Genomic DNA, 27,277 nt, shown 5'->3' on the forward strand with positions numbered 1-27,277 from the left:
TTCCAACTCATTATGACCCTACAGGACAGAGTATAAATACTCCCATAGGGTTTGCAAGCCATAATCTTGGTAGAGGCAGACTGCCAGTCTCCGGGGCTGTAAAACCTTCTGGAAGCAAGTAGCCTCATCTTTCTTCCAGGAAGTGAATGATGGGTTTGAACCACTGCCTCCAGGGCTACTTAACAACTCGAAGTAGAAGAGCCAAATGCTAGCTGTATAATGACCCCACCTAAAGCCCGTCTTTCCACCAACTGTTAAACTGGCCTATGAAATACACGGGCAGACTTCTGAGTAAAATGCCCTTAGACTCTTGAGACCAAGAGGTCAACATTTGCCCCCAAACAAAGATGAGAAAGCAAGGGGTAGAAGAAAAACTGGACAAATGGAAATGGGTTGTCCAGGGTGGGCAGAATATGGACAGTTTTGATAGATGATGATCAGTGTAACAGAACAATTTGTATAGGAATTGTTGAATGAAAAATAGTTTTATGTGTAAACCCTCACCCAGAGCACAGTAAAATCTTTAAACAAAAATAGTCACATGGCTTCAAGTACCATTTATACACAGCAGCCACCACAGTAGCACAAAGTGACAGACAGCGGTGGCCTCCATTCATAGAGCTGTCGTGTGCAGCAAAAAGAACCTGCTAACTGTGATCTGCCACCCTCTCCAGAGGGATGTACTACTGGACCCCACGCCGTCCACACTTATTTTTGTTTTTCCTGATTAGAGAGGGAATGTCATGGAATAGCTCCATCATTGCCGCCCTCCCGAGAACAAGGTACAATAAAAATATCAAATGTTGCATGTATGTCTATAACCCCGAAGTTTGCTATAAAAGTGGCAAAATAGGAGCGAGAGGTAGTGTGGGGGGTGTTTGTGGCTGTCCCTTGACTCCATACCCTGGGCCCCCATTGTGAGCACTGCAGGGACTGTGGGCTACCAGGAAGCACTGGCTCTGATCCATCAATACCCTGTGAACTCACTGCCATGGAGGCAAGACTCACTCACTGCAACCTTCGGAGGCAGGGCAGAACTGCCCCTGTGGGTTTCCAAGACTGTTACTCTTTCCCAGTGTAGAATGTCCCATCGTTCTCACTGGGTGGGAGCTGCGGTGGTTTCACACTGTAGACCCTGTGGATCACAGCCCAACATGTAAGTACTACAGCCACCACCAGGGCGCCGCTACTGAACAGCATCTGGAAAGTCTCAAACTCATGCTTTCTGGTCTTGTTTTCTGGGCTCATTAGCTTACATTTGTATAGCAAGCCTTTTCCGCTGCTATTAACTCGAAAGTTAAAAATAAAAATCGCAATGCCATCAACTTGATACCACCTCGTAGTGACCTAATAGGACTAGGGTTGAACTCCCCCTGAGGGTTTCCGAGACTGTAGCTCTGTATGACAGTAGACAGCATAGTCTTTGTCCTGAAGCTATTAACTAGAGACCACTGTCATAAGGAAAAACTTACTCAGGGTATTGTGCTGCCTACCGGAAAACTTTCTGACAAACTCAAGTTTCAACAACGTATGTGTGTGTGAATTAACCTTTAATCTGCATGTGAATTAGCATTAAATGTAGACCTCCGTGTTATTAATTAGCATTATATTACATAACCAGAGGTGGTTTCTTCAATACTTCTACCTTTTTAAAATTTTACATCAGAAGGTTTTATTGCAGCAGTGGGGGTGCAAGGTATGTTTTCCTTCTGAATGAAGTGCAATGCTGTCTGGGCTCCTTCTCTGCCCCAGGAAAGCAGCTCTTGAGGCCCCCAGTCCCACTGGTCCTGGACCCCGGCACTTCCCTATCACACAGTCGCTGAGCCTGCCTCGCCGTTCATCGGTGGTGCTGGTCAGGGGACTCCAGGGCAGAGACAGAGACAAACTCAACTCTTTGGGTTTTCTTGCCAATAAGCATTTTTCACTGTACAATAGATTATATGGAAGGGTGAGGAGGAGGCCCTGGGTGGTAAAAATAATTAAAGCCTTTAGAAGCTAACCAAAAGGTTTGCGGTTTAAGTTCACCCAAAGGCAGTTCAGAGGAAAGGCCTGGTGATGTACCACTGACAAATCAGACATTGGAAACCCTATCAGCGTAGCTCTCTTCTGATTCTCAGTTCCCTCTGAGTGGGAATTGACTTTCTGGCTCACTGGGTTATGGCACAGGACTGGCCTGGTGGCTTCTAAACTTTAACCACCCAAGACTATTGAGAATACTTTTAAAGCGAACCTTACAATCGCTGAATGGTCAACTTCATGTTGAACTGTGTGCAAGATAAAAGGAGAATGTTCGAGAAAAGAGAGAAATGTCTTTAAATGATCTTCATCCTCAGAGATGCTCCTTATAGTCACAGTCCTGGACAGAGTCACCTTGCAAAGGATATTGATCTTATTCATGTTTCTCAAACTAAATTTTTCTCATATATTAGCCATAAGTTTGGAATCAGATACATGAGCTTAAAATTCCCCTCTGTCACTGCGTGTCCTTAACGTCTCTGAACTATAATGATCATTCAGTCAAACAATTTAAGATACATGCAACACTATCTACTTTTCTCAATATGACACATTTAATTCTATCTACTTTTCTCAATATGTATGCCCAGTAGTTGGGTTATGTGAAGAAGAAAGTGGCATCGGGACGCACTAGGCTGATGGCACACCCTGGCTTGCTGAAAGGGAGGAGGACTGGAGGCACTTGCTGATGAAGATCGAGGATTGCAGCCTCCAGCGTGGGTTTCAACTGAATGTAAGGAAGACCAGACTGCTCACAAATGAACCACTAGACAACATCGTGATAAACGGAGAGAAGATTGAAGCGCTCAAGGATTTTGTCTTGCTCGGATACACAGTCAATGCTCACAGAAGCAGCACTCAAGAAATCAAAGCGCACACTGCATTGTGTAAATCTGCTGCACAAGCCCTCTTTAAAGTGTGGGACAGCAAGGAGGCTCACTGAGGACTATGGTGCGCTTGATAGCCATGATATTTTCACTTGCCTTCTATGCATGTGAAAGTTGCATGTTGAATAAGGAAGACCTAGAAAAAACAAAGAATACATTTGCATTGTGGTATTGGTGAAGACTATTGACAGCACCAGGCACTGCCAAAATAACAAACAAACCTGTCTTCGAAGAAGTACAGCCAGAATGGTCCTCATAGGCAAGAATGGCGGGACCTCCTCTAATATACTTTGGACCTGTGTTCGGGAGAAACCAGTCCCTGGAGAAGGACATCACGCTTGGGAAACACAAAAAGAGGAAGGCTCTTGACAAGATGAATTGACCAGTGGCTGCAGCCACAGGCTCAAACACAAGAGCCACTGTGTGGACGGCGCAGGGCCAGGCGTGTTGCTGTCTGTGGTACTGAGGGCCCCCCCCCCCGAGCTGGAACCGATCCGATGGCACTTAACAACCTCACATGGTGGCTTATAAAAATAATGTATTAAAGGCAACTGGAAGAATGTTCCAGCACATAGTCTGTGCCCAATGGATGAAAGTTGCTCGTCTGTTTGTCTGTTGCGTTCTTGTTGTTTTTGTGACTAACACGTGAATAATACTATTGTATTCATTAGGAATTTGTAACCAGAAGAATGCTTTTACTTAAAAGAGATAAACAAACTGAGAAAGGAGCTTCCCGGAGGTCGTCCATCACAGTGTCAAGAAGCAGCTATCTCCACTGCCTGGAAGTAATAAATAAAATAAAATGCTGATTTTCTTCACTGTGGGACTAGAATGGATAGACATGTTTTTAAATTAAGAAAAACGCATCTTAATTTTCAGGAAACTTTGTAAATAAATAGCTTGAGAGTATTTTGTTCTAATTCCCCTTGAGTTGACATTCTTGCTAGTCACATGTGGTCCTGAGGCTCCAGAATTACCACAAGCTGAGAGCTTGTTTGACATGCAAAGGCTTAGACCTCGACTCCGACTGCGATATTAGAACCTGCTACTGATGCCCTGAACTGATTCCTATGCACGCTAAAGTGTGTGGAGCACTAGATCTGTTTTGCTCCGGATCTCCCCACCTGCATATGGCGAATGATATTTCAAGTTCAGCCAACTGAACATGATAGCATCCAAATGATAGCAGCCTGTTTCCAATCAACAGGAGATGACTAAGCAAATCCCTTCAGTGTATTACCGTTATTTCTTTTTTTGAAAAACCTGACTAGAGTGTTTTAAAATATGGAAAACGTTCAGATTATCCAGTGATGCCAAATTCTAGGCATGAAAAAGAAAAACGACTGCCATTGACTTGATCCTAGCTCATAGTTACCATACTGCCTTAAATTTTAACATGCCATACAAGAGTGTGCTCAATGAATTCTTTCCAATAGTTTTTTTTCCTTCAAAATGTATGATCCAAATCTTCATGAACACCTGTCACTTTTATGTAAATGCCACTGTGGACATTGGAGGAGGGAGTATACTTTACATAATCTGTTATGGTGACCTAGAAGGTAGATCACCTTGCTAATGATACTGTCGGACTTTTAAAAGTATGAATGGTCATCAGAAGCAAAGAAGAGTGAACCAAACCAGATACAGAAGAAAATAGTGAGTCCAAAGATAATGGTCCACTCAGAGCTCAGGTTCCATAACCCCAGAGACCAGAGAACAAGATGTTGCCCAGCAGCCACTCCTGCTGACACCTCTGAAAGGGATCACAGTAGAAAGTCCTCAGCAGAGGAAGGGGGGGGGGAGGCATAGCAAAATTGTTTTTTTACATAAGGACCCATCTCAATGATGTGAGAGAACTGAGACTGGAAAGGAATTCACTCTAGCGGCTGAAAGAATCTTCAGGCAAAGGATGGACAGGTCTATAAGGGAAAGACCACCAGGGGAGGCATACACTCCTGAGAATAATCAACCACCCGACATCCAAAAGGGCAGTCTTTGCCCGGGGGTGATGCATGGAGACAGGAAGGACCAAGAGAAATGGCAAGCATAGGGAGGAAGTGGGAAGGGTGTTCTTAAATCATGAGGGCGGCACTCAACGGCGCAAGATAAAAGTGTGCATGCATTGTTGAATGGCAAGCCAATGTTCAGTCGAGTCACAACAAAAAGCATTTATTAAGGTACAAATGGCCAATGAATCTGAAAAACTGTTTCCTTCTTTTCTTAAAAAAATAATTTCATCCACATGTCTCTTGTTCATGGTGGCCCTTTTAAAATATTTTAACCTTTTAAAATATATACACGTTTTAAAAAGTCTCATGTTTAAAAGTTTCAGCACAAATGCATTGACAAGACACACCGTTCACTCATTAGAGAGCTGTAAAACATGGGGAACAGTATGTACGAACACATTTACTTTTCATTAAAAGTATATTTCAGCATATTTAGATAAATAGAAACAAGTTAGGCAAGGCTGTCGTCTCATTGAGAGTACTAGATAAGGCAAGTAAAAAGATCGCCCTGCAGCCTGCGGGCACAACAATTGGTCTTTATTCACCTGGAGCAACAGAGGAAGAAGGGAAACCAGGAAAACAATCTTACAGAATAGGTGGTCAAATGCCTTCATGAAGGCCACCCTCCTTTGCCATGAGACCGGAAGAACTGGATAGTGCCTGACTACCATTGCTGAACTTTTCAATACAAGGTTCAACAAAAGAATCCCAATGAAAACGGGAGAAATACAGAATTGAATTGCAAAGGCGGTTAGCAATTGAGAATTTCTGAAGGCACCGATGCTGAATGAACCAGAGCGACTGCCCTGAAGCAGATTTATACCACAAGGATCCCTGGAAGTCTATTCAAGCTAAACAACAGTGCAGGTGACTAGTAGAGCTCGTGTGCTTTGAAGACGGTGCTCGTTCGCCATCTATCTCTAAGGGATCCACCCGACAATAGCAACTCACGCATGGAATTGGAAACCCAACGAGATGGTGATTTCTGCTAACGGGGGAATGGCTAGGCAGAGGAAGGTGAGAATGGCTGCATGTAATCCCTGTCTCTGATTGCATGTGAAGACGGACACTGTTCCATGGGTGTATATTTTGCTCCGTGTATTCTCAACAGCAGTAATTACATTTTTTCAGAAAGCGAATCACCTCAGTACGAGTCCACTCTGAGAAACGCTAAGGCATACGGGAACTTGAAAAAGGTCGTGGGAAAGTCCATCATCTTTTCATTGTGCCTTTCTTCCAACTTGTTAACCGCTCCGCCATCGAGGACTGGACAGATGTAGGCTACTTTTTACAGGAACCACCTTGGTCGTGTGTATCACTAATCTAGACCACGGCAACCTCAAGATGCCGGCAGGGTCTTGCTACTTTCCTGCCGTTTCCCGTTGCAGTTGTCCTTTGGCCTGAGACAGCATAGCTACCACTGTGCCTCCATCTTCTACTTGAAGCCCTTGACACGCTATTAAAAATAGAAAGTAATCACCATTCAGTTGATTCTGGCTCCTGATAAACCCAGGAATTAGAGTACAGCTTCTCCATAGGGTGTTCTTGCCTTTCTGACACAGTACTACTGGGTGGCTTTGAACAGCCAACCATTTGAGCAGTGCTCAAGCGCAAATCATTTACACTACCGACGGTCCTCACAATATTCCTTATTAATAATCTGGCATGTCATGGAGATTATCTTTTTTTATTAAATGAGTGGAAAATTACACTCATTAATGTTTTGGGCATCAGTAATCCCAAACTTGTGAAGTATTAGAGCTTTCATGAACTGCTGTTAGAAATGACCATCAAGATTCTGCTATTACATTTATCACCTTATCGTTTGATTTCTTTTATGATCCATTTAAATTTGTTCTACTTTTTAATATTTTCTGCTTTCTTTTTGATTGGGGTTTTATCTGTTTTATTTTGCTATTCTTGTTAGGGTTTTTGTTTGTTTGTATTTCAATGCATTTCTGTCTAGGAAATCCAGAATAGGGAAATCTATAGAGACAGGAACTAGTTTAATGGTTCCTTGGGGGTTGGAGGGAAAGAGGGAACTACAGTTGATGAGGTATAAAAAATTTTTAAATCTTCTAAAACTGATTGTAATGATTATTACACAACTCTTCTTTATGTAATGGAACTATTGAATTATATGATATGTGAATTATATGCCAATAAAACTATTGAAAAATATGTGATATCAAGGGCTCAAGTAGAAAGGAAATGCTTTGAAAATTATGATGGCAACATATGCACAAATGTGCTTGACACAATGGATGAATGTATGGATTGTGTTAAGAGATGTAAGGGCCCCAAATAAAAGTATTTAATTAAAAAAATGACAAGATAAACAACAACAAAACATTCTACTATTCCTTGAAAATGTCCAAGACATCCTTTTCCCAGAGACTATCTAAATCATCATGTGAAAGTGATGTCTACTTCTCAGACAACAGCATAATTCAGCCTCTAGATTAAGTTGCAACCAACACTTAAGTGCCTATGAACTATGTTGGCTCAGGCAATAGCATCAGCAGGTGGTGATATGGTGGTGGTGCCGCTTTGGGGAACCATTGAGTCAGTACTGATTAATTACAACCCTACCTGAAACAGAACAAAACACTACCCAGTCTTGCACCATCTTCGCAGTTGTTCTTACGTTTGACTCCGTGGTGGTACATGTATCACTCAATCTTGTTAAAGGCCTTCTCTCTCACTGACCCTTCACTTTTTCACTATCCTTCTCCAGGGTCTCGTCTCTGTTGATGATGTGTTCAAGGTACATGACACGAAGTCTCCCCATGCTTGCCTCTAACAGCATTCTGACTCTCATTCTTCCAGAATACATTTGTTCTTTTGGTAGTCCATGGGGATTTCAATATTCTTCACCAACATTTGATTTGAAACACAAAGTGAAGCCCTTGCTGATAAAGATCAATAATTACAGCATTTAGTATGGATTACAACTCAATGTAAAGAAAACCAAAGTCCTCACAACTGGACAAATAGGTGAATCACAATAAATGAAATAAATTTGAAGTTATAAAGGAGCTTTATCCTGTTTGGAAGCAGCAGTCGAGAGATGAACCACGCATTGTACAAGACCTCTGGAAAGCGTTGAAAAGCAAGGATGCTACTTTGAGGACTACAGTGCGCCTGATCCAAGCAGCCATGGTATTTTCATTTGTTTTTTATTTTTATTTTATTTTTTTATCATTTGTTTTTTATTTTAACGGTTCTTTTTTATTTTATTTTATTAAAAATCATTTTAGTCCCCCATAAGAATTTATTTCAGAGGACAGCACTGAAGCTGCAGCTCAGGAAGAGGGACAGGTCTGATCAGAGCAAATGGGAGCAAATGACTGGGAAGAAAGAGAAAATGGAGAACATCCTGGCCCACCAGGCCTGGAGGACGATATCCCTGCTCAGAGCAGTCAATCCACAGAGAAGAAGATATGGCCAGCCCCACTATGAGACACAATATACCTCACTGACCCATAGCCCTACAGGGGATAACACTGGAGACGCAGTGTGGGAATTCAGCCCTATCTGATCCCAGCACACTGAGGAAAACACTAAGAGCGTGCAACACAGCAGCAAGAGGAGCAGGCCAAGGAAATCCCCAGGAAATACCAAAAATAGACTTTGGGGCCAAGGATGGCACCCCATCAAACTCGACCAGAAAACACTCCAAAAGGCCAACAAATAGTCCTTGAATTAACTACAGGCTTTTCCTTTTTGTTGTTATTGGGTTTTTTTGTCATTGGCTTTTTATTGTTGTTATTTTGTTTTCTTTTATTGCTTTCTTATGCTCTGTCTTGTCTTTGTGCATGTTATTATCTCTGCAGGTCTGTCTAAATAAGATAGGCTGGATGAACAATCTGGAGGAGAAAACAGGACCAATGATTCTGGGGGGACATGGGAGAGAGGGAGGCGGGGGGAAAGGAAGTGGTGTTAACAAACCCAGGGACAAGGGAAAAATAAGTGATGCAAATCATTAGTGAAGAGGGTGTAGGAGGCCTGATAGGGCATGATCAAGGGTAATGTAACCGAGAGGAATCACTGAAACCCAAATGAAGCTTGAGCATTATACTGGAACAAGAGGAAAGTAAAAGGAAATAGAGGAAAGAACTAGGAGGCAAAAGGCATTCATAAGGTCTAAATAAACACATGCACATATGTAAATATATTTATATATGATGATGGGGAAATAGATCTATGTGCGTATATTTATATGTTTAGGATTAAAGTAGCAGATGGACATTGGGTCTCCACTCAAGTACTCCTTCAATGCAAGAACACTTTGTTCTAATAAATTGGCATTCCATGATGCTAACCTTCCTGACAATTGCTGAAGACAAGGCAGGTACATAAGTAAATGTGGTGAAGAAAGCTGATGGTGCCAAGCTATCAAAAGATATAGAATCTGGGGTCTTAAAGGCTTGAAGGTAAACAAGTGGCCATTTATCTCAGAAGCAAAAATACCCACATGGAAGAAGCACACCAGCCTGTGTGATCATGAGGTGTTGAAGCGATCGGGTATCAGGCATCAAAGAACAAAAATATCAAATCATTGTGAATGAGGGGGAGTGCAGATTGGGGACTCAAGACCCATCTGTAGGAAACTGGACATCCCCTTTCAGAAGGGTCGTAGGGAGGAGACAAGTCAGTCAGGGTGCAATATAGCAACGATGAAACATACAACTTTCCTCTAGTTCCTAAATGCTCCCCCCCTCCCACTCCCACTCACCCCCCCCCCCACACACACACACACACTATCATGATCCCAATTCTACCTTACAAATCTGGCTAGACCAGAGGAGGTACACTGGTACAGATAGGAACTGGAAACATGGGAACCAGGACAGATGATCCCTTCAGGACCAGTGGTGAGAGTGGCAATACTGGGAGGATGGAGGAAGGGTAGGGTGGAAAGGGGGAACCGATTATAAGGATCTACATATAACCTCCTCCCTGGGAGATGGACAACAGAAAAGTGGGTGAAGGGAGACATCGGACAACATAAGATATGACAAAATAATAATAATTTATAAATTATCAAGGGTTCATGAGGGAGGGGGAAGCTGGGAGGGAGGAGAAAACCCGAGGAGCTGATACCAAGGGCTCAAGCAGAAAGCAAATGTTTTGAGAATGATGATGGCAATGAATGTACAAATGTGCTTGACACAATAGACTTATGTATGGATTGAGATAAGTGTTGTATGAGCCCCCAATAAAATTATTTTTTAATCATTTTATTGAGGACTCATAACAATTCATACAATTAATTGTATTGAGCATGTGTGTACATATGCGCCATCGTTATTTTCTAGACACTACTTTCTATTGAGTCCTTGGTATCAGCTCCTCTTTTTTCCCTCCCTCCCGTACCCCTGTGATCCCTTGATAAATTATAAATTATTATTCTTTTCATTTCTTACACTGATTGCTATCTCCCTACCCTCTATGTTTTCTGTTGTTTGTCCCCCTGGAGGGGTGTGTGTGTGGCTATGTGTCCATCATTGTCATTAGTTCCCCCTTCCTCCTTTTCTATGCCCCCTTTCCCCCAACCCTTCTGGTATCGCTACTCCCATTCCTGTTCCTGGATTCCATGTGTTGTGAGCTTTTATCTCTTATCTGTGCCAGTGCACACGCTCCACTCTAACCTGCAGTGAAAGACAGGACTGGGGTCATGATAGTGGGTGGTGAGGAAGCCTCAAGGAACCAAAAGAATATAGTGTGTTTCTTCAGTGCTGTACTGCACCCTGGTTGACTCATCCCTTCTTTGTGACCCTTCTGTGAGGGAATGCCCCATTGTCTACAAATGGGTTTGGAGTCTCTGCTCTGACTCCCATCATTCTCAACAATATGTTTTTTTGGTTTGTTTGTTTGTTTGGGGTCTTCCGATGCCTGTTACCTGGTCCCTTCGACACCTCATGATTGCACAGGCTGGTGTGCTTCTTCCATGTGGGTTTGCTGCTTCTCTACTAGATAGCTGCTCATTTAACTTCAAGCCTTTAAGGTCCCAGCCACTGTATCTTCTGATTTCTGGGCACCATCCACTTTCTTCGCCACATTCGCTTATGTACCCATTTTTTCTTCAGCAATTGTGCAGGGAGAACGAGCATCACAAAATGTCAGGTTGTTAGAACAAAGCGTGCTTGCGTTGTAGGAGGGCAAAGCAGAGGCCCAAAGTCCATCCCCTACCTCTGTGTCTTGCCATATAAGTATATGCACATAGGCCAATATTTCTATTTCTAAAAATTAATGTACTTACATATGCTTATACCTCTATCCATAGCATTGCTTCCTAGATAGTTTTTCTGTTTCCTTTTGTCTTCCTCCTGCCCCACCATCACATTCACCCTACTTCCGCCTCTTAGTTCTTCCTCTCAGGTAGATTGCTCTTGCTCCAACTCCCCCAGGATCTCTACATCAAGCCATGGTATTTTCAATCACCAAAGGTGGACATTGAGTAAGGAAGACTGCAAAAGAATGGATGCCTTTGAATTACAAAATGATGGTAACAATATACAATTTCTGGAAGAATTATAACATTCTTCAGTGCATACAGAGCACTGAATTTTCCTGGAAGAAAGTTACAGGGAAAGGTATACAAAGTATTTAGAACATTTACTGACCTATGGAAACACATTCAAGTATTTGATCAGAAATATAAACAAATAATCAGTAGAAGAATAGTTTATATGACAAAAACACTAAAGCTAGAATGTGATTTCACCCATGTGGAACTGCTCGCAGATCACAAGGAAGAAGAATAGAGAAATGAAAGCCTAATAGATTTCAAAGAGGAAAAGCATTCTAAGAAGAAAGAAGGAGTGAGGAAGAAGAAAATGAGAAGCTATCAGTTTTTATTTGCTTTTTCTTGTTTTTTTAATATACATATGTGTTAGACAGGGCACCATAAACTAACAATCTCAATATATAATAAAAATGATTAGCTGAGCTAGACCAAGGGCTTCAGTTGATGGAAAACATGGACTCAAACACTGAGTCCTTTTGCTAAAGATGGGCAGATTCAGGAAGCAGTGAGATGTGACTGCTAAGTATAGGCAGAAAAAAAAGGGAAGAAAAGAAAGAATTACTGATTTTCTAACTAGTAACGCAGGAATAATCCAGACAATTTAGAACCTTTCACAGTGTGGTGATTCCACTGACAAAATGCCAATGGTATCCACTTCACCGTCATTCTCAGGGGAAATTTTACGAGTTATATATATTCATATGCATTCCATTTTAAAATGTGTAAGTTTATATGTAATAATTCTAGGCTCTAAAGACAAAAAAACAGATTTTTAGAGACACTGATAATAAAATGCTATAATAATGAAAACTAAATGTAAAAAGAGAGATTCAACTTATATCAGAACCAACTTACAACTGGAATGGAGCACCATCCTAAGTCAGGATGTGCCTGTATCTATTTTCACACCATCTTGTGGCCATTTCTAGAAATGGCACTTCCCTCCAGAATATTGAAGTTGTGTGAATTTAGAAACATTCCCAACTCTTCTTGTATTTCCTCTTATTCGCACTGCCCAAGATACTCAAAAATGGAAGACTCAACAAAGTAGCTAACTGTAGTTGTTGGGTTTTGGGATGGCTTTTTTCCCATCATTAAAAGAAAGATACTTGGGAACAACAAGTGATCCAAAATTAGTGGCAAGGAGGATGTGAGAAACCTAGTAGGGATTAATAAAGGGCAATGTAAGCGAGAGGAATTACTAAAACCCAAATGAAGGCTGAGCATGATAGTGGGACAAGAAGAAAGTAAGAGGAAATAGAGGAAAGAACTAGGAGGCAAAGGGCATTTATAGAGGTCTAAATACAGGCATGTACATATTTAAATATATTTATATTTGATGATAGGGAAATAGATCTATGTGCATATATTTATACGTTTAGGGTTAAGGCAGAGGATGGACAATGGGCCTCCACTCAAGTACTTCCTCAATGCAAGAACACTTTGTTCTATTAAATTGGCATTCCATGAAGCACACCTTCCCAGCACGATTGCTGAAGAGAAATGTGTACATAACCAAATGTGGTAAAGAAAGCTGATGGTGCCCGGCTATCAAAAGATATAGTGCCTGGATCTTAAAGGCTTGAAGGTAAACAAGCGGCCACCTAGCTCAGAAGCAATAAAGCCCACATGGAAGAAGCACACCAGCCTGTGTTACTATGAGGTATCGAAGGGATCAAGTATCAGACATCAAAAAACAAAAAATTATATCATTGTAAATGAGGGGGAGGTGCAGAGTGGGGACCCAAAGCCCGTCTGCAGGTAACAGGACATTCCCTGACAGAAGGGTTGTGGGGAGAATAGCCAGTCAGGGTGAAGTGTAGCAACAATGAAACATAAAACTTCCCTCTACTTCTTAAATGCTTCCTCCCCCCTCCCCGCACCCCCCACTCTCATGATCCCAATTCTACCTTACAAATCTGGCTAGACCAGAGGATGTACACTGGTACAGATAGGAACTGGAAATCTAGAGAATTGGAAATCCAGGGAACTGGAAAAACAGGGAATCCAGGACAGATGATCCCTTCAGGACCAGTGGTGAGAGTGATGATACTGGAGGGTGGAGGGAAGGTGGGGCAGAAACGGAGAACTGATTACAAGGATCTACATACAACCTCTCTAGGGGACAAACAACAGAAAGGTGGGTGAAGGGAGGGAGACGTTGAACAGTGTAAGACGTGACAAAATAATTATTTATTTATCAAGTGTTCAGGAGGGAGGGAGTATCGGGGAGGGAGGGGGAAATGAGAAGATGATACCAAGGGTTTAAGTGGAAAGCAAACGTTTTGTGTATGATGAGGGCAATGAATGTACAAATGTGCTTGACACAATGGATGGATGGCTTGTGATAAGAGTTGTATGAACCCCCAATAAAATTATTTTTAAAAAAAGAAAAGAAAGATACTTTTTTAACGCTGAAATTTAAGAACAATGAAAATTATAGGGGATTCTATTTTTAAAGTCACTGTGGAATCAATTCTGATTCATAACAACGCAGTGTGTGTCAGAGTGGCATTGTGCTCCGTCCGGTTTTGAACCACTGATTTTGTAAAAGTACATCAGCAGACCTTTCTGTCCTGAGGAACCTCTTGGTGGAATCAAGCTTCCAACCCTTCAGTTATCACCTAGGGTATGTAGAGAGCATTTCTGTGTGTGTTATAAAATTTATATATATATTATATTATTTATATATTTTTTAATACATTTTTTTCCTGTTTGGTGAGTACTGTTTGCACCACCCAGGAACTTAAAGGGAAATCATCTCGTCTAATGTGGCCCATGTATATTAAAGGAAAGAACAGAGTGGATACAGGTAAGATAAAAACTTCTTTATAGAATGTCTTTTAGGAAACCAAGCTACAGTAGATGTTCTTAGAGTGTTTGATGGATTTTCCATCATGCGTCTTGTGCTCTAGTGCATCATCTAGTCAAACTTCCCATTACACACATCAGAAACCAATCAGAGTTGTTATAAAAAAAACTTATTGCATTTTCCAAGAAGACGGGTCTACAAAGTAGCTTTAAATATTACATGTAACCAAATGTTTTCTTTTAAAATCAGTGAGCCCAGACAGCAATCTGTCTTTTCTCCAAATGCCTGCTTAATTTCATCCCATGCTTTCTTGATTGAGGCCATGTGTTATCTGAAGAGGATTTTTTGCTGTCAGTTTTCCATTCTAATGTTCTTGGTGGGGCTTCAACAAAGAAAGGGGTCTTCTTAGCCACCAAGAATACTGCCAGGAGAACTTACATGAGGATACCTATAAACATTTCATTTCTAGAAATTCTAAACTGGGAAATAGAAACTCACTGTCATCACCCTGTGGGTTTCTGAGACTAACTGTTCACAAGAGTACAAAGCCTAGTCTATCTACTGTGGAGCTGCTGGTGGTTTCTAACTGCCGACCATGCGTATTGCAGCCTCACTCATAACCACGACACCACCAGGGCTTGTAGAAACTAGGAAATAGAAATGAAAAATGTTGTTTTCATAAATGCTCACACCTTGACCTACCAATTCAACCCCTAAATCTATTAGAAAATTCCTGCCACTTGAGATAGTTAAATGTCATTGTGCCAACCTGGTCAATAAACACATGTGGGGTTAATTGAAGGGCAGAGGGATAAATGGCTCGGTGAGCCTCGCCTTTCTAGTTCTCGGGTCTCTTGCTTCCTGATGGTCGGACCAGGGTGCAGTTGCCTTAGCAGTTCCCTGCTTCAGCTTGCAAGGCTCACTTCCTGCAAGACATCCCTGAAAAGAATCCACATGGACCTACCCCGATGCAGCCCTGGGTGCTGGAACAGCTGTGTGGAGACCTCTGCAAACACTGAGATGCTTACACGTTCACAGATTCGGCTTTCCTCCTGTAGTCGGCATCATTGCATGTGTTTTGTGAGATGGAGGAAGACTTTGTGGATTGGTGTCAGACATATGGTTAATGTTGGACTTGTGGGCTTGGGCAGCACTGGGTTGGGATGTTTTCTTGATGTGTACTTACCCTTTATAAAAAACTATCTTATACATGTAAGTTTCTATTGATTTGTTTTTAAAGTACCCAGACTAACATATCAATCTTTCTATATTAATCAAGTCATACATGTATTGATGATTTACTAGGTGTTTAGCCTATGGCTGATATAGTTAGATAGAGATAGATATATAGAATGGGCATACATAAAAATATAAGCAACTATCATGCTCAAGAAAATTAGTTGAAGGGGTCAAAGTAAATAAATAATTTGACAACAACAAAGTTTTCTACTGTAAAATTAAGTATATTTTAAGTACAGAACATGGATGTGGATAGAATGAACCACCATGGGGCTGGGGGCCGGGGGGGGGGGGGCAAGTTGGGTTGGAATCCAAGAACATGAATAGGGTAGAGACTTGCTTTCTCAGCAAAAGTATCAAGTGGTCAAAGATACATACAGACTGGCGCAAGGCATGTTCCAGAAATATCATCTCCTTTAAATCCAATTTACATACTGGAGAGCCTTGGAATATTACATATTAGTGCAAAGGTGGGAGACATAATTGTCCGTTTGCATCCACTTCAAAATACCACATATTTGTTAGCAACCTGCCAGAAGAAGAGGAGACCACTTACAGGATGAATAAATCTATTCAAAGATGTTGAGGATCCATCTGAAAGTAGTGGTGGCGATCATAGGGAGAAACACATAAAAGCAGCATTAAAAATATTTTTAACATTCAGCCTGGTTGTAAGTATAGGCAAATATGAGATGAGCACTTCATTTAGTGACACAGAGCTGTTGGGAAAGAAGTGTGTTGAGGCAAGTGGAGGGTATGGATGGGAGGTGAGAGTGGGATATGAGGGAGAGATCTATCTGTTTGGGGGAACGGAGAGAAGTGCTCTTCCACTCCTGGTGTTTCTTCCACGTGAAGGGATGTGTAAATCCTCCGTCCTCACCGTCCCGCCCCCTACCCCACCACCACCCCCGCCTCTGATGCTCTCCTGCCCACAGGTGGTTGATTGGTGAAATGGAGGGCAGGCTGGCATCAACAGCGCCCTCCACAGCTCTTCTTTTTAGTGCTAGTGGCCAACAGGAAGTATACAGTCTCTTTTATCCTGATTTGCTTACTTTTAAAGGAGGCTTATCTAATTTTAGGATCACTATGAATCAGCCGCGATTCAATGGCAGTGAATTGGCTTTGGTTTAATCTAATTTTGTGGGGCGCTCTGGGGTTATGCTTTGGGCTGCTGAGCGGCAAGGCATGCAATTGGAAACCACCGCCTGTTCTGTTTTCTGTTCCTTAAAGAGCTGAGGTCTTGGAAACCACCGGGGAAGTTCTAGTCTGCCCTACAGGGTTCCTGTCAGGCAGAATCATCTCAACGATGGCAGTGAGGTTTTTGTTGATTTGATTTATAAGCCTGGTGGTGCAGTTGGTTAAGCATTGAGATGCTCACTGGGAGGTCTGTGGTTCAAGCTCAACAGCTGCTCCCTGTGAGAAAGTTGTAGCAAACTGCTCCTGTAAAGATTGACACCCTCAAAGAAGGGGCTGGCCTTCCAGCGACATTGACGCAAGATGGCAGCCACCACGGGCTCGGGAGTAAAAGTCCCTCGCAATTTCCGACTGTTGGAAGAACTGGTAGGCAGCCAGAAAGGAGTAGGAGCTGGCACAGTTAGCTGGGGTCAAGAAGATGACGAAGACATGACACTTAAAAGATGGACAGGGATGACAATTGGTCCTCCAAGAACAATTTATGAAAACCAGATATACAGCCTTAAAATAGAATGTGGACCTAAATACCCAGAGGCACCCCCCTTTGTAAGATCTGTAACAAAAATTAAAATGAATGGAGTTAATCGTTCTAATGGAGTGGGGGACCCAAGAGCCATATCAGTGCTAACAAAATGGCAGAATTCCTACAGCATCAAAGCTGTCCTGCAAGAGCTCCGGTGCCTAATGATGTCTAAAGAATATATGAAACTCCCTCAGCCACCCGAAGGACAGTGTGACAACAATTAATCACCCAGAAAAACCACAGGCCCTCTCCTCCCCCATTCGATTGAAGCAGTCTTCATTTTCCACGGTAGTACATTTTTTGGATAACATCTTGTAGACCTCAAAGTACTGGACAGGAAGCTCCCATTCAAAGGCAAGTTATCTTAAGACACTGTACACGATACTAATGTTTTGTCCATTTGAAATATATAAGTAGTGCTCTAAAAGTAAATGAATGAATGAACGAATGAATGAATGAATAGAAGATTGACACCTTCAGAAACACTGTGAAACAACTCCACTCTGTTCTACGGGTTGCTGTGAGTCAGAATTGACTAGATGGCAGGGGGATCTCATTTGATCGTTGATGATGTTGTTAGCTCTTAAGGGTCATGGAGCCAATTCTGACTCATAGCAACCCTTGTATAATCCAATAAAACATTGTCCTCTCCTGTGCCAACTTCACAATGGAGTCCGTGGTTACAGGCATTATGTCGATTCATCTCCTCTTTTCATGGACCCTCTACTATACCCAGCATGATGCTCTCTTCATGGACTGGCCCCGCCTCATAACATGTCCAAAATATATGAGATGAAGTCTCTCCATCCTTAGTTCTAAGGCGCACTCTGGATGTACTTATTCCAAGACAGATTTGTTTGTTCTTCCTGAAGCCCATTTGTTTGTGCTTGATATTCCTACCATCATTTAAATGCATCAATTCTTCGTCAGTGTCCATTATTCATTACACAGTTCTCACATGCAAATGAGGTCATTGAAATCACCATGGCTGAGTCAGGTACACCTTAGTCCTCGGGATGACAACTTTGCTTTTTGAACGCTTTGAAGAACTCATTTGCAATCTACTTGCTCAATGAAATTCACCTTTGGGTTTTTGGTTTTTTGACTGCTGCTTCCATGGCTGTTGAATGTGGGTCCAAGGAAAATGGAATCTGTAGTAGCATCAATATTCTCTCCATGTATTACAATATTGTTTATTGATCGAGTTGTGATGGCTGTTGTCTTCTTTATGTTAAGGTGTAATTCTTACTTATAGTTGGTATTGGGAAGCTACTTGGTATAAAATAAAGCTATAAGCCCATTTTGCACTTTCTGTTTTGCAAGTAATAAAGAGGGTATTTTATTAACCTTCTGTTTACTCCTAGGCTCCCTCTCTCACTTCCAATCTGGTTGTACGAACTAAAAAAATCTGACATTTTAATCACTTTTAAATTGTAAAATACAACTGTATTCAAGGCAATGTGCACGGTCACCATAATCTATTTCCAAAAGATTGTTACCATTCCAAACAAAAACCCAGTGCTCCCAACGCTACAGCTCCCGGCCCTCCCTTATCCCTAGACTCTGGTAGCCATTAAGACACTTGTGTCTGTATATATTTACCTATTCTACGTATTTTGGGTCACTGGGTTCATGTAGTATTTCTGTGTTGGATCCCCCTCCTTATATTAAAACAAAGTCCAAACCCACAATCACTAAGTTAATTCCAGCTCATAGTGACTCCACAGAACAGAGCAGAACTGCTCCATGCAGCGTCCAAGACTGTGAATAGGTATGAAAGTGGACTGCCTCATCTTTCTCCCGTGAAGCAGTTCACCTTTCAGTTTGCAGCCCAACATCAAGTCCACCAGTGCACTCTTCCCTTATATATCTGTAATAAATGTTTCTGACTATTATTTGAAAATAATGTTTTCAAGTTTCAATCATGGCATATCCAGTCATATGAGAACATGTCTCTTTATGGCTGGATTTACAAATAGTCCATTGTATATGTACACTATTTTGCTTATCTGGTCATCTGCTGCTGGGCACGGGGGTCGTTTTCCTCTCCTGGCTATTGAGAATAAAATCCCAATGAACATTGTTGTACTCCTTCTCCGTCTCAACTGGTTTGACTCGGAGGTGTGAAGGATGAGGGCACCAGTCCCCTAAACGCCCAGCAACCAAGAGAGATAGGGAAATGTTGAATTGACAAGTATCAGTGGTTGAAACTGAGCTCCTTAAAAGTGAGTGGAAAGGAAAAGCAAAGATGTCAGACAATGGTGAGTGAGCAAAAACTATCCTTACAGCACTTCGATGCATTCTAAGCCAAAAAGACCAACACAAGCAAAGCCAGGATGCTGTAGAGCACTGTGAGCAAAAAGTCATGAGCAAAAGTCTCACAAATAAGAGGAGTCAAGGTTAAAACTCAAAAAGTAAGCAGTGGCCAGTTCTAAGAGAATCCGGGCACTTCTAGCCAGCAGGATGTCACTCGGTCTGGATTAAGGAAGCCAGAGGGAGCACTACTGTGAGGGCCCAGAGGGGGAACATAAAGTGGAGAGTGTGCTGGAGAAGAGAGTGATGGTGGAGGTGGGGGGGAGGGGGAAGACTCTGAACGTGAGAACTGCCTTAGAATTTAGTGGGCCCAGACAACGATTCATTACAGAGAATAAGGAGAGATTATTTCAGTCTGTCAAAGCCATGATAACAAAAAGACTGGTAATGTCATGAAAAGAAATGGGGAGTTTAAAAAAAAAGAGGAATTCATTTGGAGAAAGAGTAGTTAAATTCTGTCACATCTGCGTACATCCTGCCCCCGGTGCCAAATGTCCTCTATAAAAATAGCAGATTATGTTGTCAAGTCTGAATGCCTGAATATATCAATTTGTTGTGCATGTCACTTTTTTGGGACAGTGCCCCATTTTCACTTTGGCCTTCATACAGACACTGCCGTAAATCCCTCACATGGTTCAATAAACATGGACTATGCAGCAACATTCTACCCCGCTGGAGCCAAAACAAAGCACTCCAGGAGAAATGCAATTTTCAGAAGGGTTCACAGTTCAGCAGTTGCTATTTCATGTTCAGAATCAGAAGACTGCTCCTTTTTGTTACACAACAGCACATGCATATCCATCAGACCCTTAGTCCTTTCCTTCTGGGAAGGGTGACTCAGAGCCAAGGAAATTAGTTGACCTTTATTTTTCTACCTTAAATCTTTTTTAATGCAATTAATGAAATTCGATTTACCAGACATGTATGTCATTGCTTCCCCCACCCCTCAGGGAGAGTGGGGGCACCAGGTAATAAGGAAGCAAAGGAGAATGTGTGAAGACTCTTAACTTGAAGACTTCGTCTCCAAGTGCAGCAGGTGAGACAACCACATACGGAAATACATTTGCAACGGATGGTGGTAGCAATTGTACGTTGCTGCTTGAATTATGGAATGAGCTGATATCTGTATTGCCTCCCCATAAAATGGTTTTAGGGGAAATAAGAAAAAAACCACAACACAGATTCATAGGCAACTGTCAATAGTAAAACGTCCCCAAAAACATTCTTAAAAGCTGGAAATACGTGGAAGAATGGCATTGTGAATTTCCCAATGCTTTATGGTCAACACTTCCAAAGAAAGAAAACTTATTTTGGACAAATGTATATATCATAAAAAAAAAGTGGTATGGTAGAAACATACATTTAGGGGAAATGACTTCTTCCTGTAGAAAACACAAAAGCTTACAGAATAGAAGAAATATTTGAGGAGAGATTCTTTTATTAAATCTGTGGGGGTGTTGTTGTTGTTGTTTTAAGATGCAGAAATTAAGGTTCAGAGCTAAGTTCTTAGTCCAGATCTATCTAACTCCAAAGTCTGTGCTCTTTCAGATGATTAACAGTGAATGTGATGCTGAGTACAATAGCCGATCTGCTTACATCACTTGGGACTAACAGAACAAGGGCCAATACAGACCCCAGAGTACCTGCACTACGTGAGAGAGGTGGTCCATGCAATGAGACTAGACGTGGGTAGTGATGGGAAACCGGGCAGAAGGTAAGTGTGGGGAAGTCAGCCGGAACCACGTTGGGAAGGGCCTGATTTCTCGCAAGTAATCTGAAGTAGAAAGTCGGTGAGGAAGAAGACCATCAACGAGATGGATTCACACAGAGGCTGCAACAACGGGCTCCGACCTAGCAGGTGTGAGTGTGACATAAGGCCAGGCCGGGCTTCATTCTGTCACACAGGGTCACTGTGGTGGGAACCAGCTCCACAGCACCGAACAGCAATAGCAATTGGACCTACAATCCTGTAGGTTAGAGATATGTCCAGCAATGCTCTAAAAACTGCCAGGAAAGATGACCGAGAGAGAGATAAAACTGCCGTGACACTTCCCTAGGGTTATGGCCAAATGAGAGCTTCTGAACTTGCTTTTTGTTGCGTGTGGTCTTAATATGCACTGGGTTGTTGCGATGTTGTGAATTGTTTAATAGGGCTCTTCCAGCCATAAGCTTTGTTTATTAGGAAGAAAAAGAGAAGGGGCCAAGGGCATAATTAATGGTCTCTGCTCAAATATCTTCAGCCTCCCTTTCCTAGACTCTATTCAGATCCATAGATGCATAGACTTTGTGGTGTATTCTACTGTATGCCCTCCAGACACCTCCGACGAAACGATTGAAAACGCAACATACACTCGAACTGTTTGCTTCTCCCAAGCTTGCTCTTCCTCGCTCTTCCCATCTCAGTTGGCAGTATCCTTAGTCAGTTGCTTGGAGTAGGGAGCTCAGCTATTCTCGCTTCCTCTTCATATGAGGGGGCTTCACAAAGCTTATGGGGAAACGCCATCCCAATTATGTCCTTGTCTTCTCCTCTTTTAATCATTAAATTTCATTTTCACGGAATGGCTGGCCCCACAGCTGGAGCCTGTATTTCTAAAGACCCCTGGACAACATGTGGCCATATCCTAATCTACACCATCTAAATAGATTGTTGTGTACAACTTGTTTATCACTTCCTTCAATGGAAATTCTTGATTTTCACTTTCTGGGAATTGAAACATAATGACATTGAGCAACTTTGGACCCTGCAGGTAAAAACCCCTTTGAAAATGACGGGGCAAAAAAGAGCAGAAATTTGAGTCGCCTTCTGAAGCAGAATTAACCACCTACTTGTTTGTATCAGCAGCTGAGTCTCACACTGACAATATGAGAGTCATTGACAAATAGTCAAAACATGACAACAGGCAGATAAAGACTGGAAACCTTGAAAGAGCACGGTAATGAACAACTTCAAAAGGTGAACACAAGAGAAACCCACTGTCGTGGAGTCTATTTTGACTCATAGTGATTCTATCAGCATTTCCAAGACTATAGATCTTTAGGAGAGCAGCCAGCCTCATCTCTCTCTCCTGCAGAAGAGCTGGAGGTTTTCAGCCATGGTCCACGTGGTTAGCAGCCCCCGCTGTTAAAGGGCTCTTTTAACAGAGGAGAATGTCCCTTAAAGGACCCGAATTCCTCACTTCACTGGAGGAGATCACAGTCATTTCAGAAAGGAGGAGCAATTTAGAAATACAAAATGGCACTATGAAGTTTTCAATGTCTGATTTTGGAGAAAGCAGATCAACAAGCCTCTCTAACTAGATGGATGGCTATTGGTTGGGTTGGGGGCTGTTTGTTTGAGCCAATTAAGATTGAGATTTAAAAGAGAGGAATGGATTTCATGACATTGGCCAGGTAATGTCAGTGAAGTTGGAGGCATAAAGGTTTATTAAAAAGAAACTGGACAGTTGTGAATAACACAGGAAACAACTATTATTTGGAGAAATAGAAAAGCAAAGAAATGCAAAATCTACGCTGAGGGTCAAGCTTACAACTCTTGTATAATATCAACAGAACCCCTAACAGTGAGACAATGTAAAGCCATGGTGATGCAAATGAATCAGAAACAAAATTAAGAAGATCTGGACACCCCTATCACCAGAAGACAGAAACATGTTCCTAACAGCCAAGGTCTTGTTTACCCTTGTGATGCAATGTAATACTTCATATGTCTCTTCTAGCCACAGTCTTTGTACCAACTTTCTCCGTACAAACTTAGTGCATGTCCTTTTTCCTATGGATCTGGATGAGGAGAGGTCGGGGAAGATGATGATAGATGACTCAGTTGTCAGCGACTGTTTACAGGATGCATTGTGAGTGTTAAACACATGAAATTCTCACTCAAGGATGGATTAGTTTTGCCATTCCTGCTGGGTTTTAAATGAGCCATCTCAGAAGTCGGAGGAAGTGGGGTATCTCATTGCCATCAACAAAGAAGCGCCAAGAGTGGTACATGTCCTTCAGAACCCCAAAGACCGATGCATTGAACCTCTTCAATGTAGAAGTCAGGGCTGTGAGAGGAGCAGAGTGGTCGAGGAGAGACAGCAGTAGACACAAGAGGCAGAACAGGAGACAGGTGGTAGGGGCTCCTGGCACAGGGAGCCAGGAAAACGGAGTGCTTTCGTGCAGGAGGCTTACCTGAGGACAGCTGCTTCCAGGCATTTGATGGAGGATAGGTTTGCTGACCCATGGAACTAGAGCTGGACACCATCCAGGTGAGGTGTATGATGGAGTGGCATGCCCTTTGTGCATTTTCTGGTTTCAATAAAAGAGTTGAGTGACATGGCTGTAGTAGTGCGGAGGCCAAGGGCCAAGTCACTGAGAAGCCAAGGACCAGAGAAAGGCGTGCCTATGGCAACAACTGAGAAGAGGCTCTCCTGATCGGAAGAACTGTATCTTAAGCATTTCTTATGCTAAACTGTAACCTAATAAAGCCCACAGCTGTGATCATTGTCTGTGGATGCTGTGTGGCCACTGCAATGGATTAGAGAACCCAGCAGAGAAGTCGAGTGCCGAAGGACGGTCTGCTAATGTCAAGGTTGGCAGAGAAGGTCAGAGGGCGAAGACCACCCTGACCCCTGCTCCACAGGGGCAATGTCAAATGTGAGTGTCCTCCTCCCGTGGGTGATCCCACGGGGTCAGACATTGCCTCCGATGCCATTGCTAGCATCCTTATCACCGCTGAGGGTAAGGCGGCAGCCCAAGAAGACACGTAACATTTTAAGTAGCTTTCTAGACTCGCTTTTTAAAAAGATGGTTGAGTAAATTAGTGCACATTGACACCTATTTCCACATTGACACATTGCCAAGTCCTGGCGGTCCTAGTGCTATAGGAAGGGGCTTCTAAACATCTGTGGGAAAATTCCATTCCCTTTTCATTCCATTTCCCTGCAGCATGTTGGCGCTCCCTCAGATGACAGCAATATAAAACCCCCATAGGCGCCTAACAAGAAGTAACGGTTGGTTAATTTCCCAGAAGACTCTCTTCTATCCATCACATCGTGCAGTTACAGCACTCCCATCCAACTTCCCCACACCTGAGAACGGGCACCAGGTGCCTGCTCCTCTTTAATTGGCTTCTGTTCTCACACCTTACATGCAGCTCATCATTTTTTAGGATAATTGATATCGTGACCTCTCACTGGAGTCAAAGGGCCTTCCATGGAAAAGGAACTTATATTGCAAACTAAAAAGAAACATATGCTACGTTTAATTAATTCTGCCCCTGTTATTTAATAACTAGTCCCAGGTGCTGCGTTCTGTAGTTACACACTTTAAAAGAAAGACAAAAACACCTACGTAAATGATATTCACTCTACTCACTGCCATCAAGTCATTGCTGACTCATAGAGACCCCCTGTGGGAACTGTGTTCCAAGGTCGAAAGCCTAGTCTTTCTCCTGCCGACCATGCAGCTGGCGGCCCAATGTGTACCCAGTATGCCACCAGGGCCCCCCAAATAAATGATAAGTTATTCATATGTGAGCTCATATTCAGATCGTGGATTATTGTTGTTATCAGGCACCATTGAGAAAGGTCCAGCTCATACCAACCCTACGTACAACAGAACAAAGCACCGCCTGGTCCCGTGCCATCTGCACAATCATGGTTACGTCTGAGACCATTGTCAAAGCCAATGTGCCAGTCTGTCACCTTGCGGGCCTTCCTCTTTTTTGGTGAGCCTACATGTTAATAAGCATTTCATTGTCCGGACTGGTCCTTCCTAATCCCACCGCCGTGAAGTCAATTCTGACTCATACCCATCTGATCTATGGTGTCGAAGGTCCTGTGAATCTTTATGGGAGCAGATCATCTCATCGTTCTCCTATGCCCCTCCTGATAACACGTCCCAAACACCTGAGGCTAAGTCTCCCATCCGCCCTTCAGAGGAGCATCTGGCAGTGCGTCTTGAAAGACAGAGCTAACTAAATAAATTCATTACCATTTTTTTTGTTCGACAATAAGGCAACCATGTTACCATCTTCCACATCTCTTCATTTTACCTGCAGGTGAAATTTTATTCCTACTTCAATCGCTAAGTACAGATGTTGCAAGAAATAAGCTTGTTCACTGTTTTCCAAATCTGTCAGCAGTGCAGGATTTCACTGCTGGCCCATTTCCACAGCTATGGTCCTTCTTAAGGCTACATTATTGGATGGGGATGCTACCACTAGAAGCTGAGGGCAATGTATCCTTTCCCCTGTCACAGAGTGCTATACTTAATGTACAAATTAATTGAATATGTCAGTCCTTGTCTCACGCAGTAAACTTCCAAGAGCTCATCAGAGGAATGTCTCTTTGGTCCCAGTTTCAGGAAATAGGTATGCTTCCTCTAAGTCAGTGAAGTATTATAATTATCCAACCAATGGAAAATCAGAAAAGCTACTGTGTCCTTCTTTTGGCCCCAAGTCAATGTCCCACAAATGCAGACCTAGTTCAGAACAGGGCGCCCTCTTACTCCACTGTCCTTTTCAGTAGTACCGTTCCTTTATCTCACTTATACTATCAACCGTTAGTATTTTTCTTGTTCAACATAAATCTTTGTGAATTTCCTCAGATTTTTCGTAATGAAGGAAATAAATAAACCACCTGGTGGATGACTGAAATACGCTCCCAATGCTACTCAGTTTTCCATCTTAAATCAGATCATTCACTGCGTAATCCGTTCGATCAACAGTGCTCCCTGATAAGGGAAAAGCATTAAACCAGGTGCCAGGAGAGAGAGAATGATAATCCGTAAGGTTGGGAATATTACTTCGGGCCGATAAGGCATGCCACGTGACTAATAATGTTCAATGCGGTAGCATCAGTGTCCTAAGAAAGGGACAAAGAAAGTGCAATAAGCGCTTTATCTCATAAGAACCCATTAAGCAGTGAACCCCGTGGAGGAAGGTGAAGGTGCTATTCACACCATTATTGGGAGACCTCAGGCTAAAGAAGCCTGAGTCACTGAGTGCTTTTCTGGCGTGCTTTATTTAGAAGCAATATCTTTTCCAACTAAGGAAGGATTGACACAACTTCCTAAGATACACTTCTCCAGAATGATTATTAGATTATATTCACAATAATCTTTTCTAGGTATACATCTTGAAAATATCCAGACATTCTTATTGTTGAGAATCATTGTGTTTGTGTGGTTATACTCAGTGTTGTATCATATAATACTATTCTGAATTTTTATTTATGGAAAGAAGTTATTACTAATATTAGGTTTTGAATTGGAAACCTCTTAGCTCTAAGCCCTAGAGAAACATAGATCCCATAAGTAGTAGCTATTTAAAAAGATTAAATAAGAGATATGCTAATTAGGAGATATTTAAAGTCCACTCCAGTATACTTTTAATTTTACTTACTTTTTTCAAGGCAATAATTATAAGAATGCCCAAACTCACCAGGGCAACATTTTTCAAACATAAAATAATGAATGATATCCCATGAGAAGATAGTTAATAAGCATGCTTAAAAATTGTTTCTGTTGTAATATGTGCTTGTTATCACAGGATAATAGCTAGAATTCTCGGCACCTTTCCCTCATGCTAATGTAGACTAAAGAGAGAGTGAAGAGCACAATTAGTACTCTTTATACAATGTGTTTCTATCTTACTTAATCAAGAATATTTTTAAACTTAGAACATCTCTCAATATTTCATGAACCACTAAAGTCTCATTTTGGAAAATGCTACTCCAGGGTCCCCTTCACATACCATTGTTGGGGTTT

The 27,277-nt window shown here is 42.1% G+C and overlaps 2 protein-coding genes across 3 annotated transcripts in view; one reads left to right on the forward strand and one right to left on the reverse strand.

Annotated features, from left to right (window-relative positions):
* The window catches only part of ANK2 (ankyrin 2), a 648,733-nt gene that overhangs the window by 590,047 nt on the left and 31,409 nt on the right, over window positions 1-27,277 (reverse strand). The window lies entirely within an intron of this gene.
* On the forward strand, window positions 16,993-17,436 carry LOC142443498 (ubiquitin-conjugating enzyme E2 variant 1-like). Of its 2 annotated transcripts, XM_075544844.1 has the most exons (2): window positions 16,993-17,165; window positions 17,292-17,436. In XM_075544844.1, exons 1-2 carry the CDS (start codon window positions 16,993-16,995, stop codon window positions 17,434-17,436), a joined length of 318 nt encoding a protein of 105 aa, XP_075400959.1. The 2 variants fall into 2 exon arrangements, with proteins under 2 accessions (XP_075400959.1, XP_075400958.1); XM_075544843.1 differs by having other exon boundaries at window positions 16,993-17,436.

This window comes from Tenrec ecaudatus, chromosome 3 (assembly GCF_050624435.1).
Source record: "Tenrec ecaudatus isolate mTenEca1 chromosome 3, mTenEca1.hap1, whole genome shotgun sequence".
Taxonomy (NCBI): domain Eukaryota; kingdom Metazoa; phylum Chordata; class Mammalia; order Afrosoricida; family Tenrecidae; genus Tenrec; species Tenrec ecaudatus.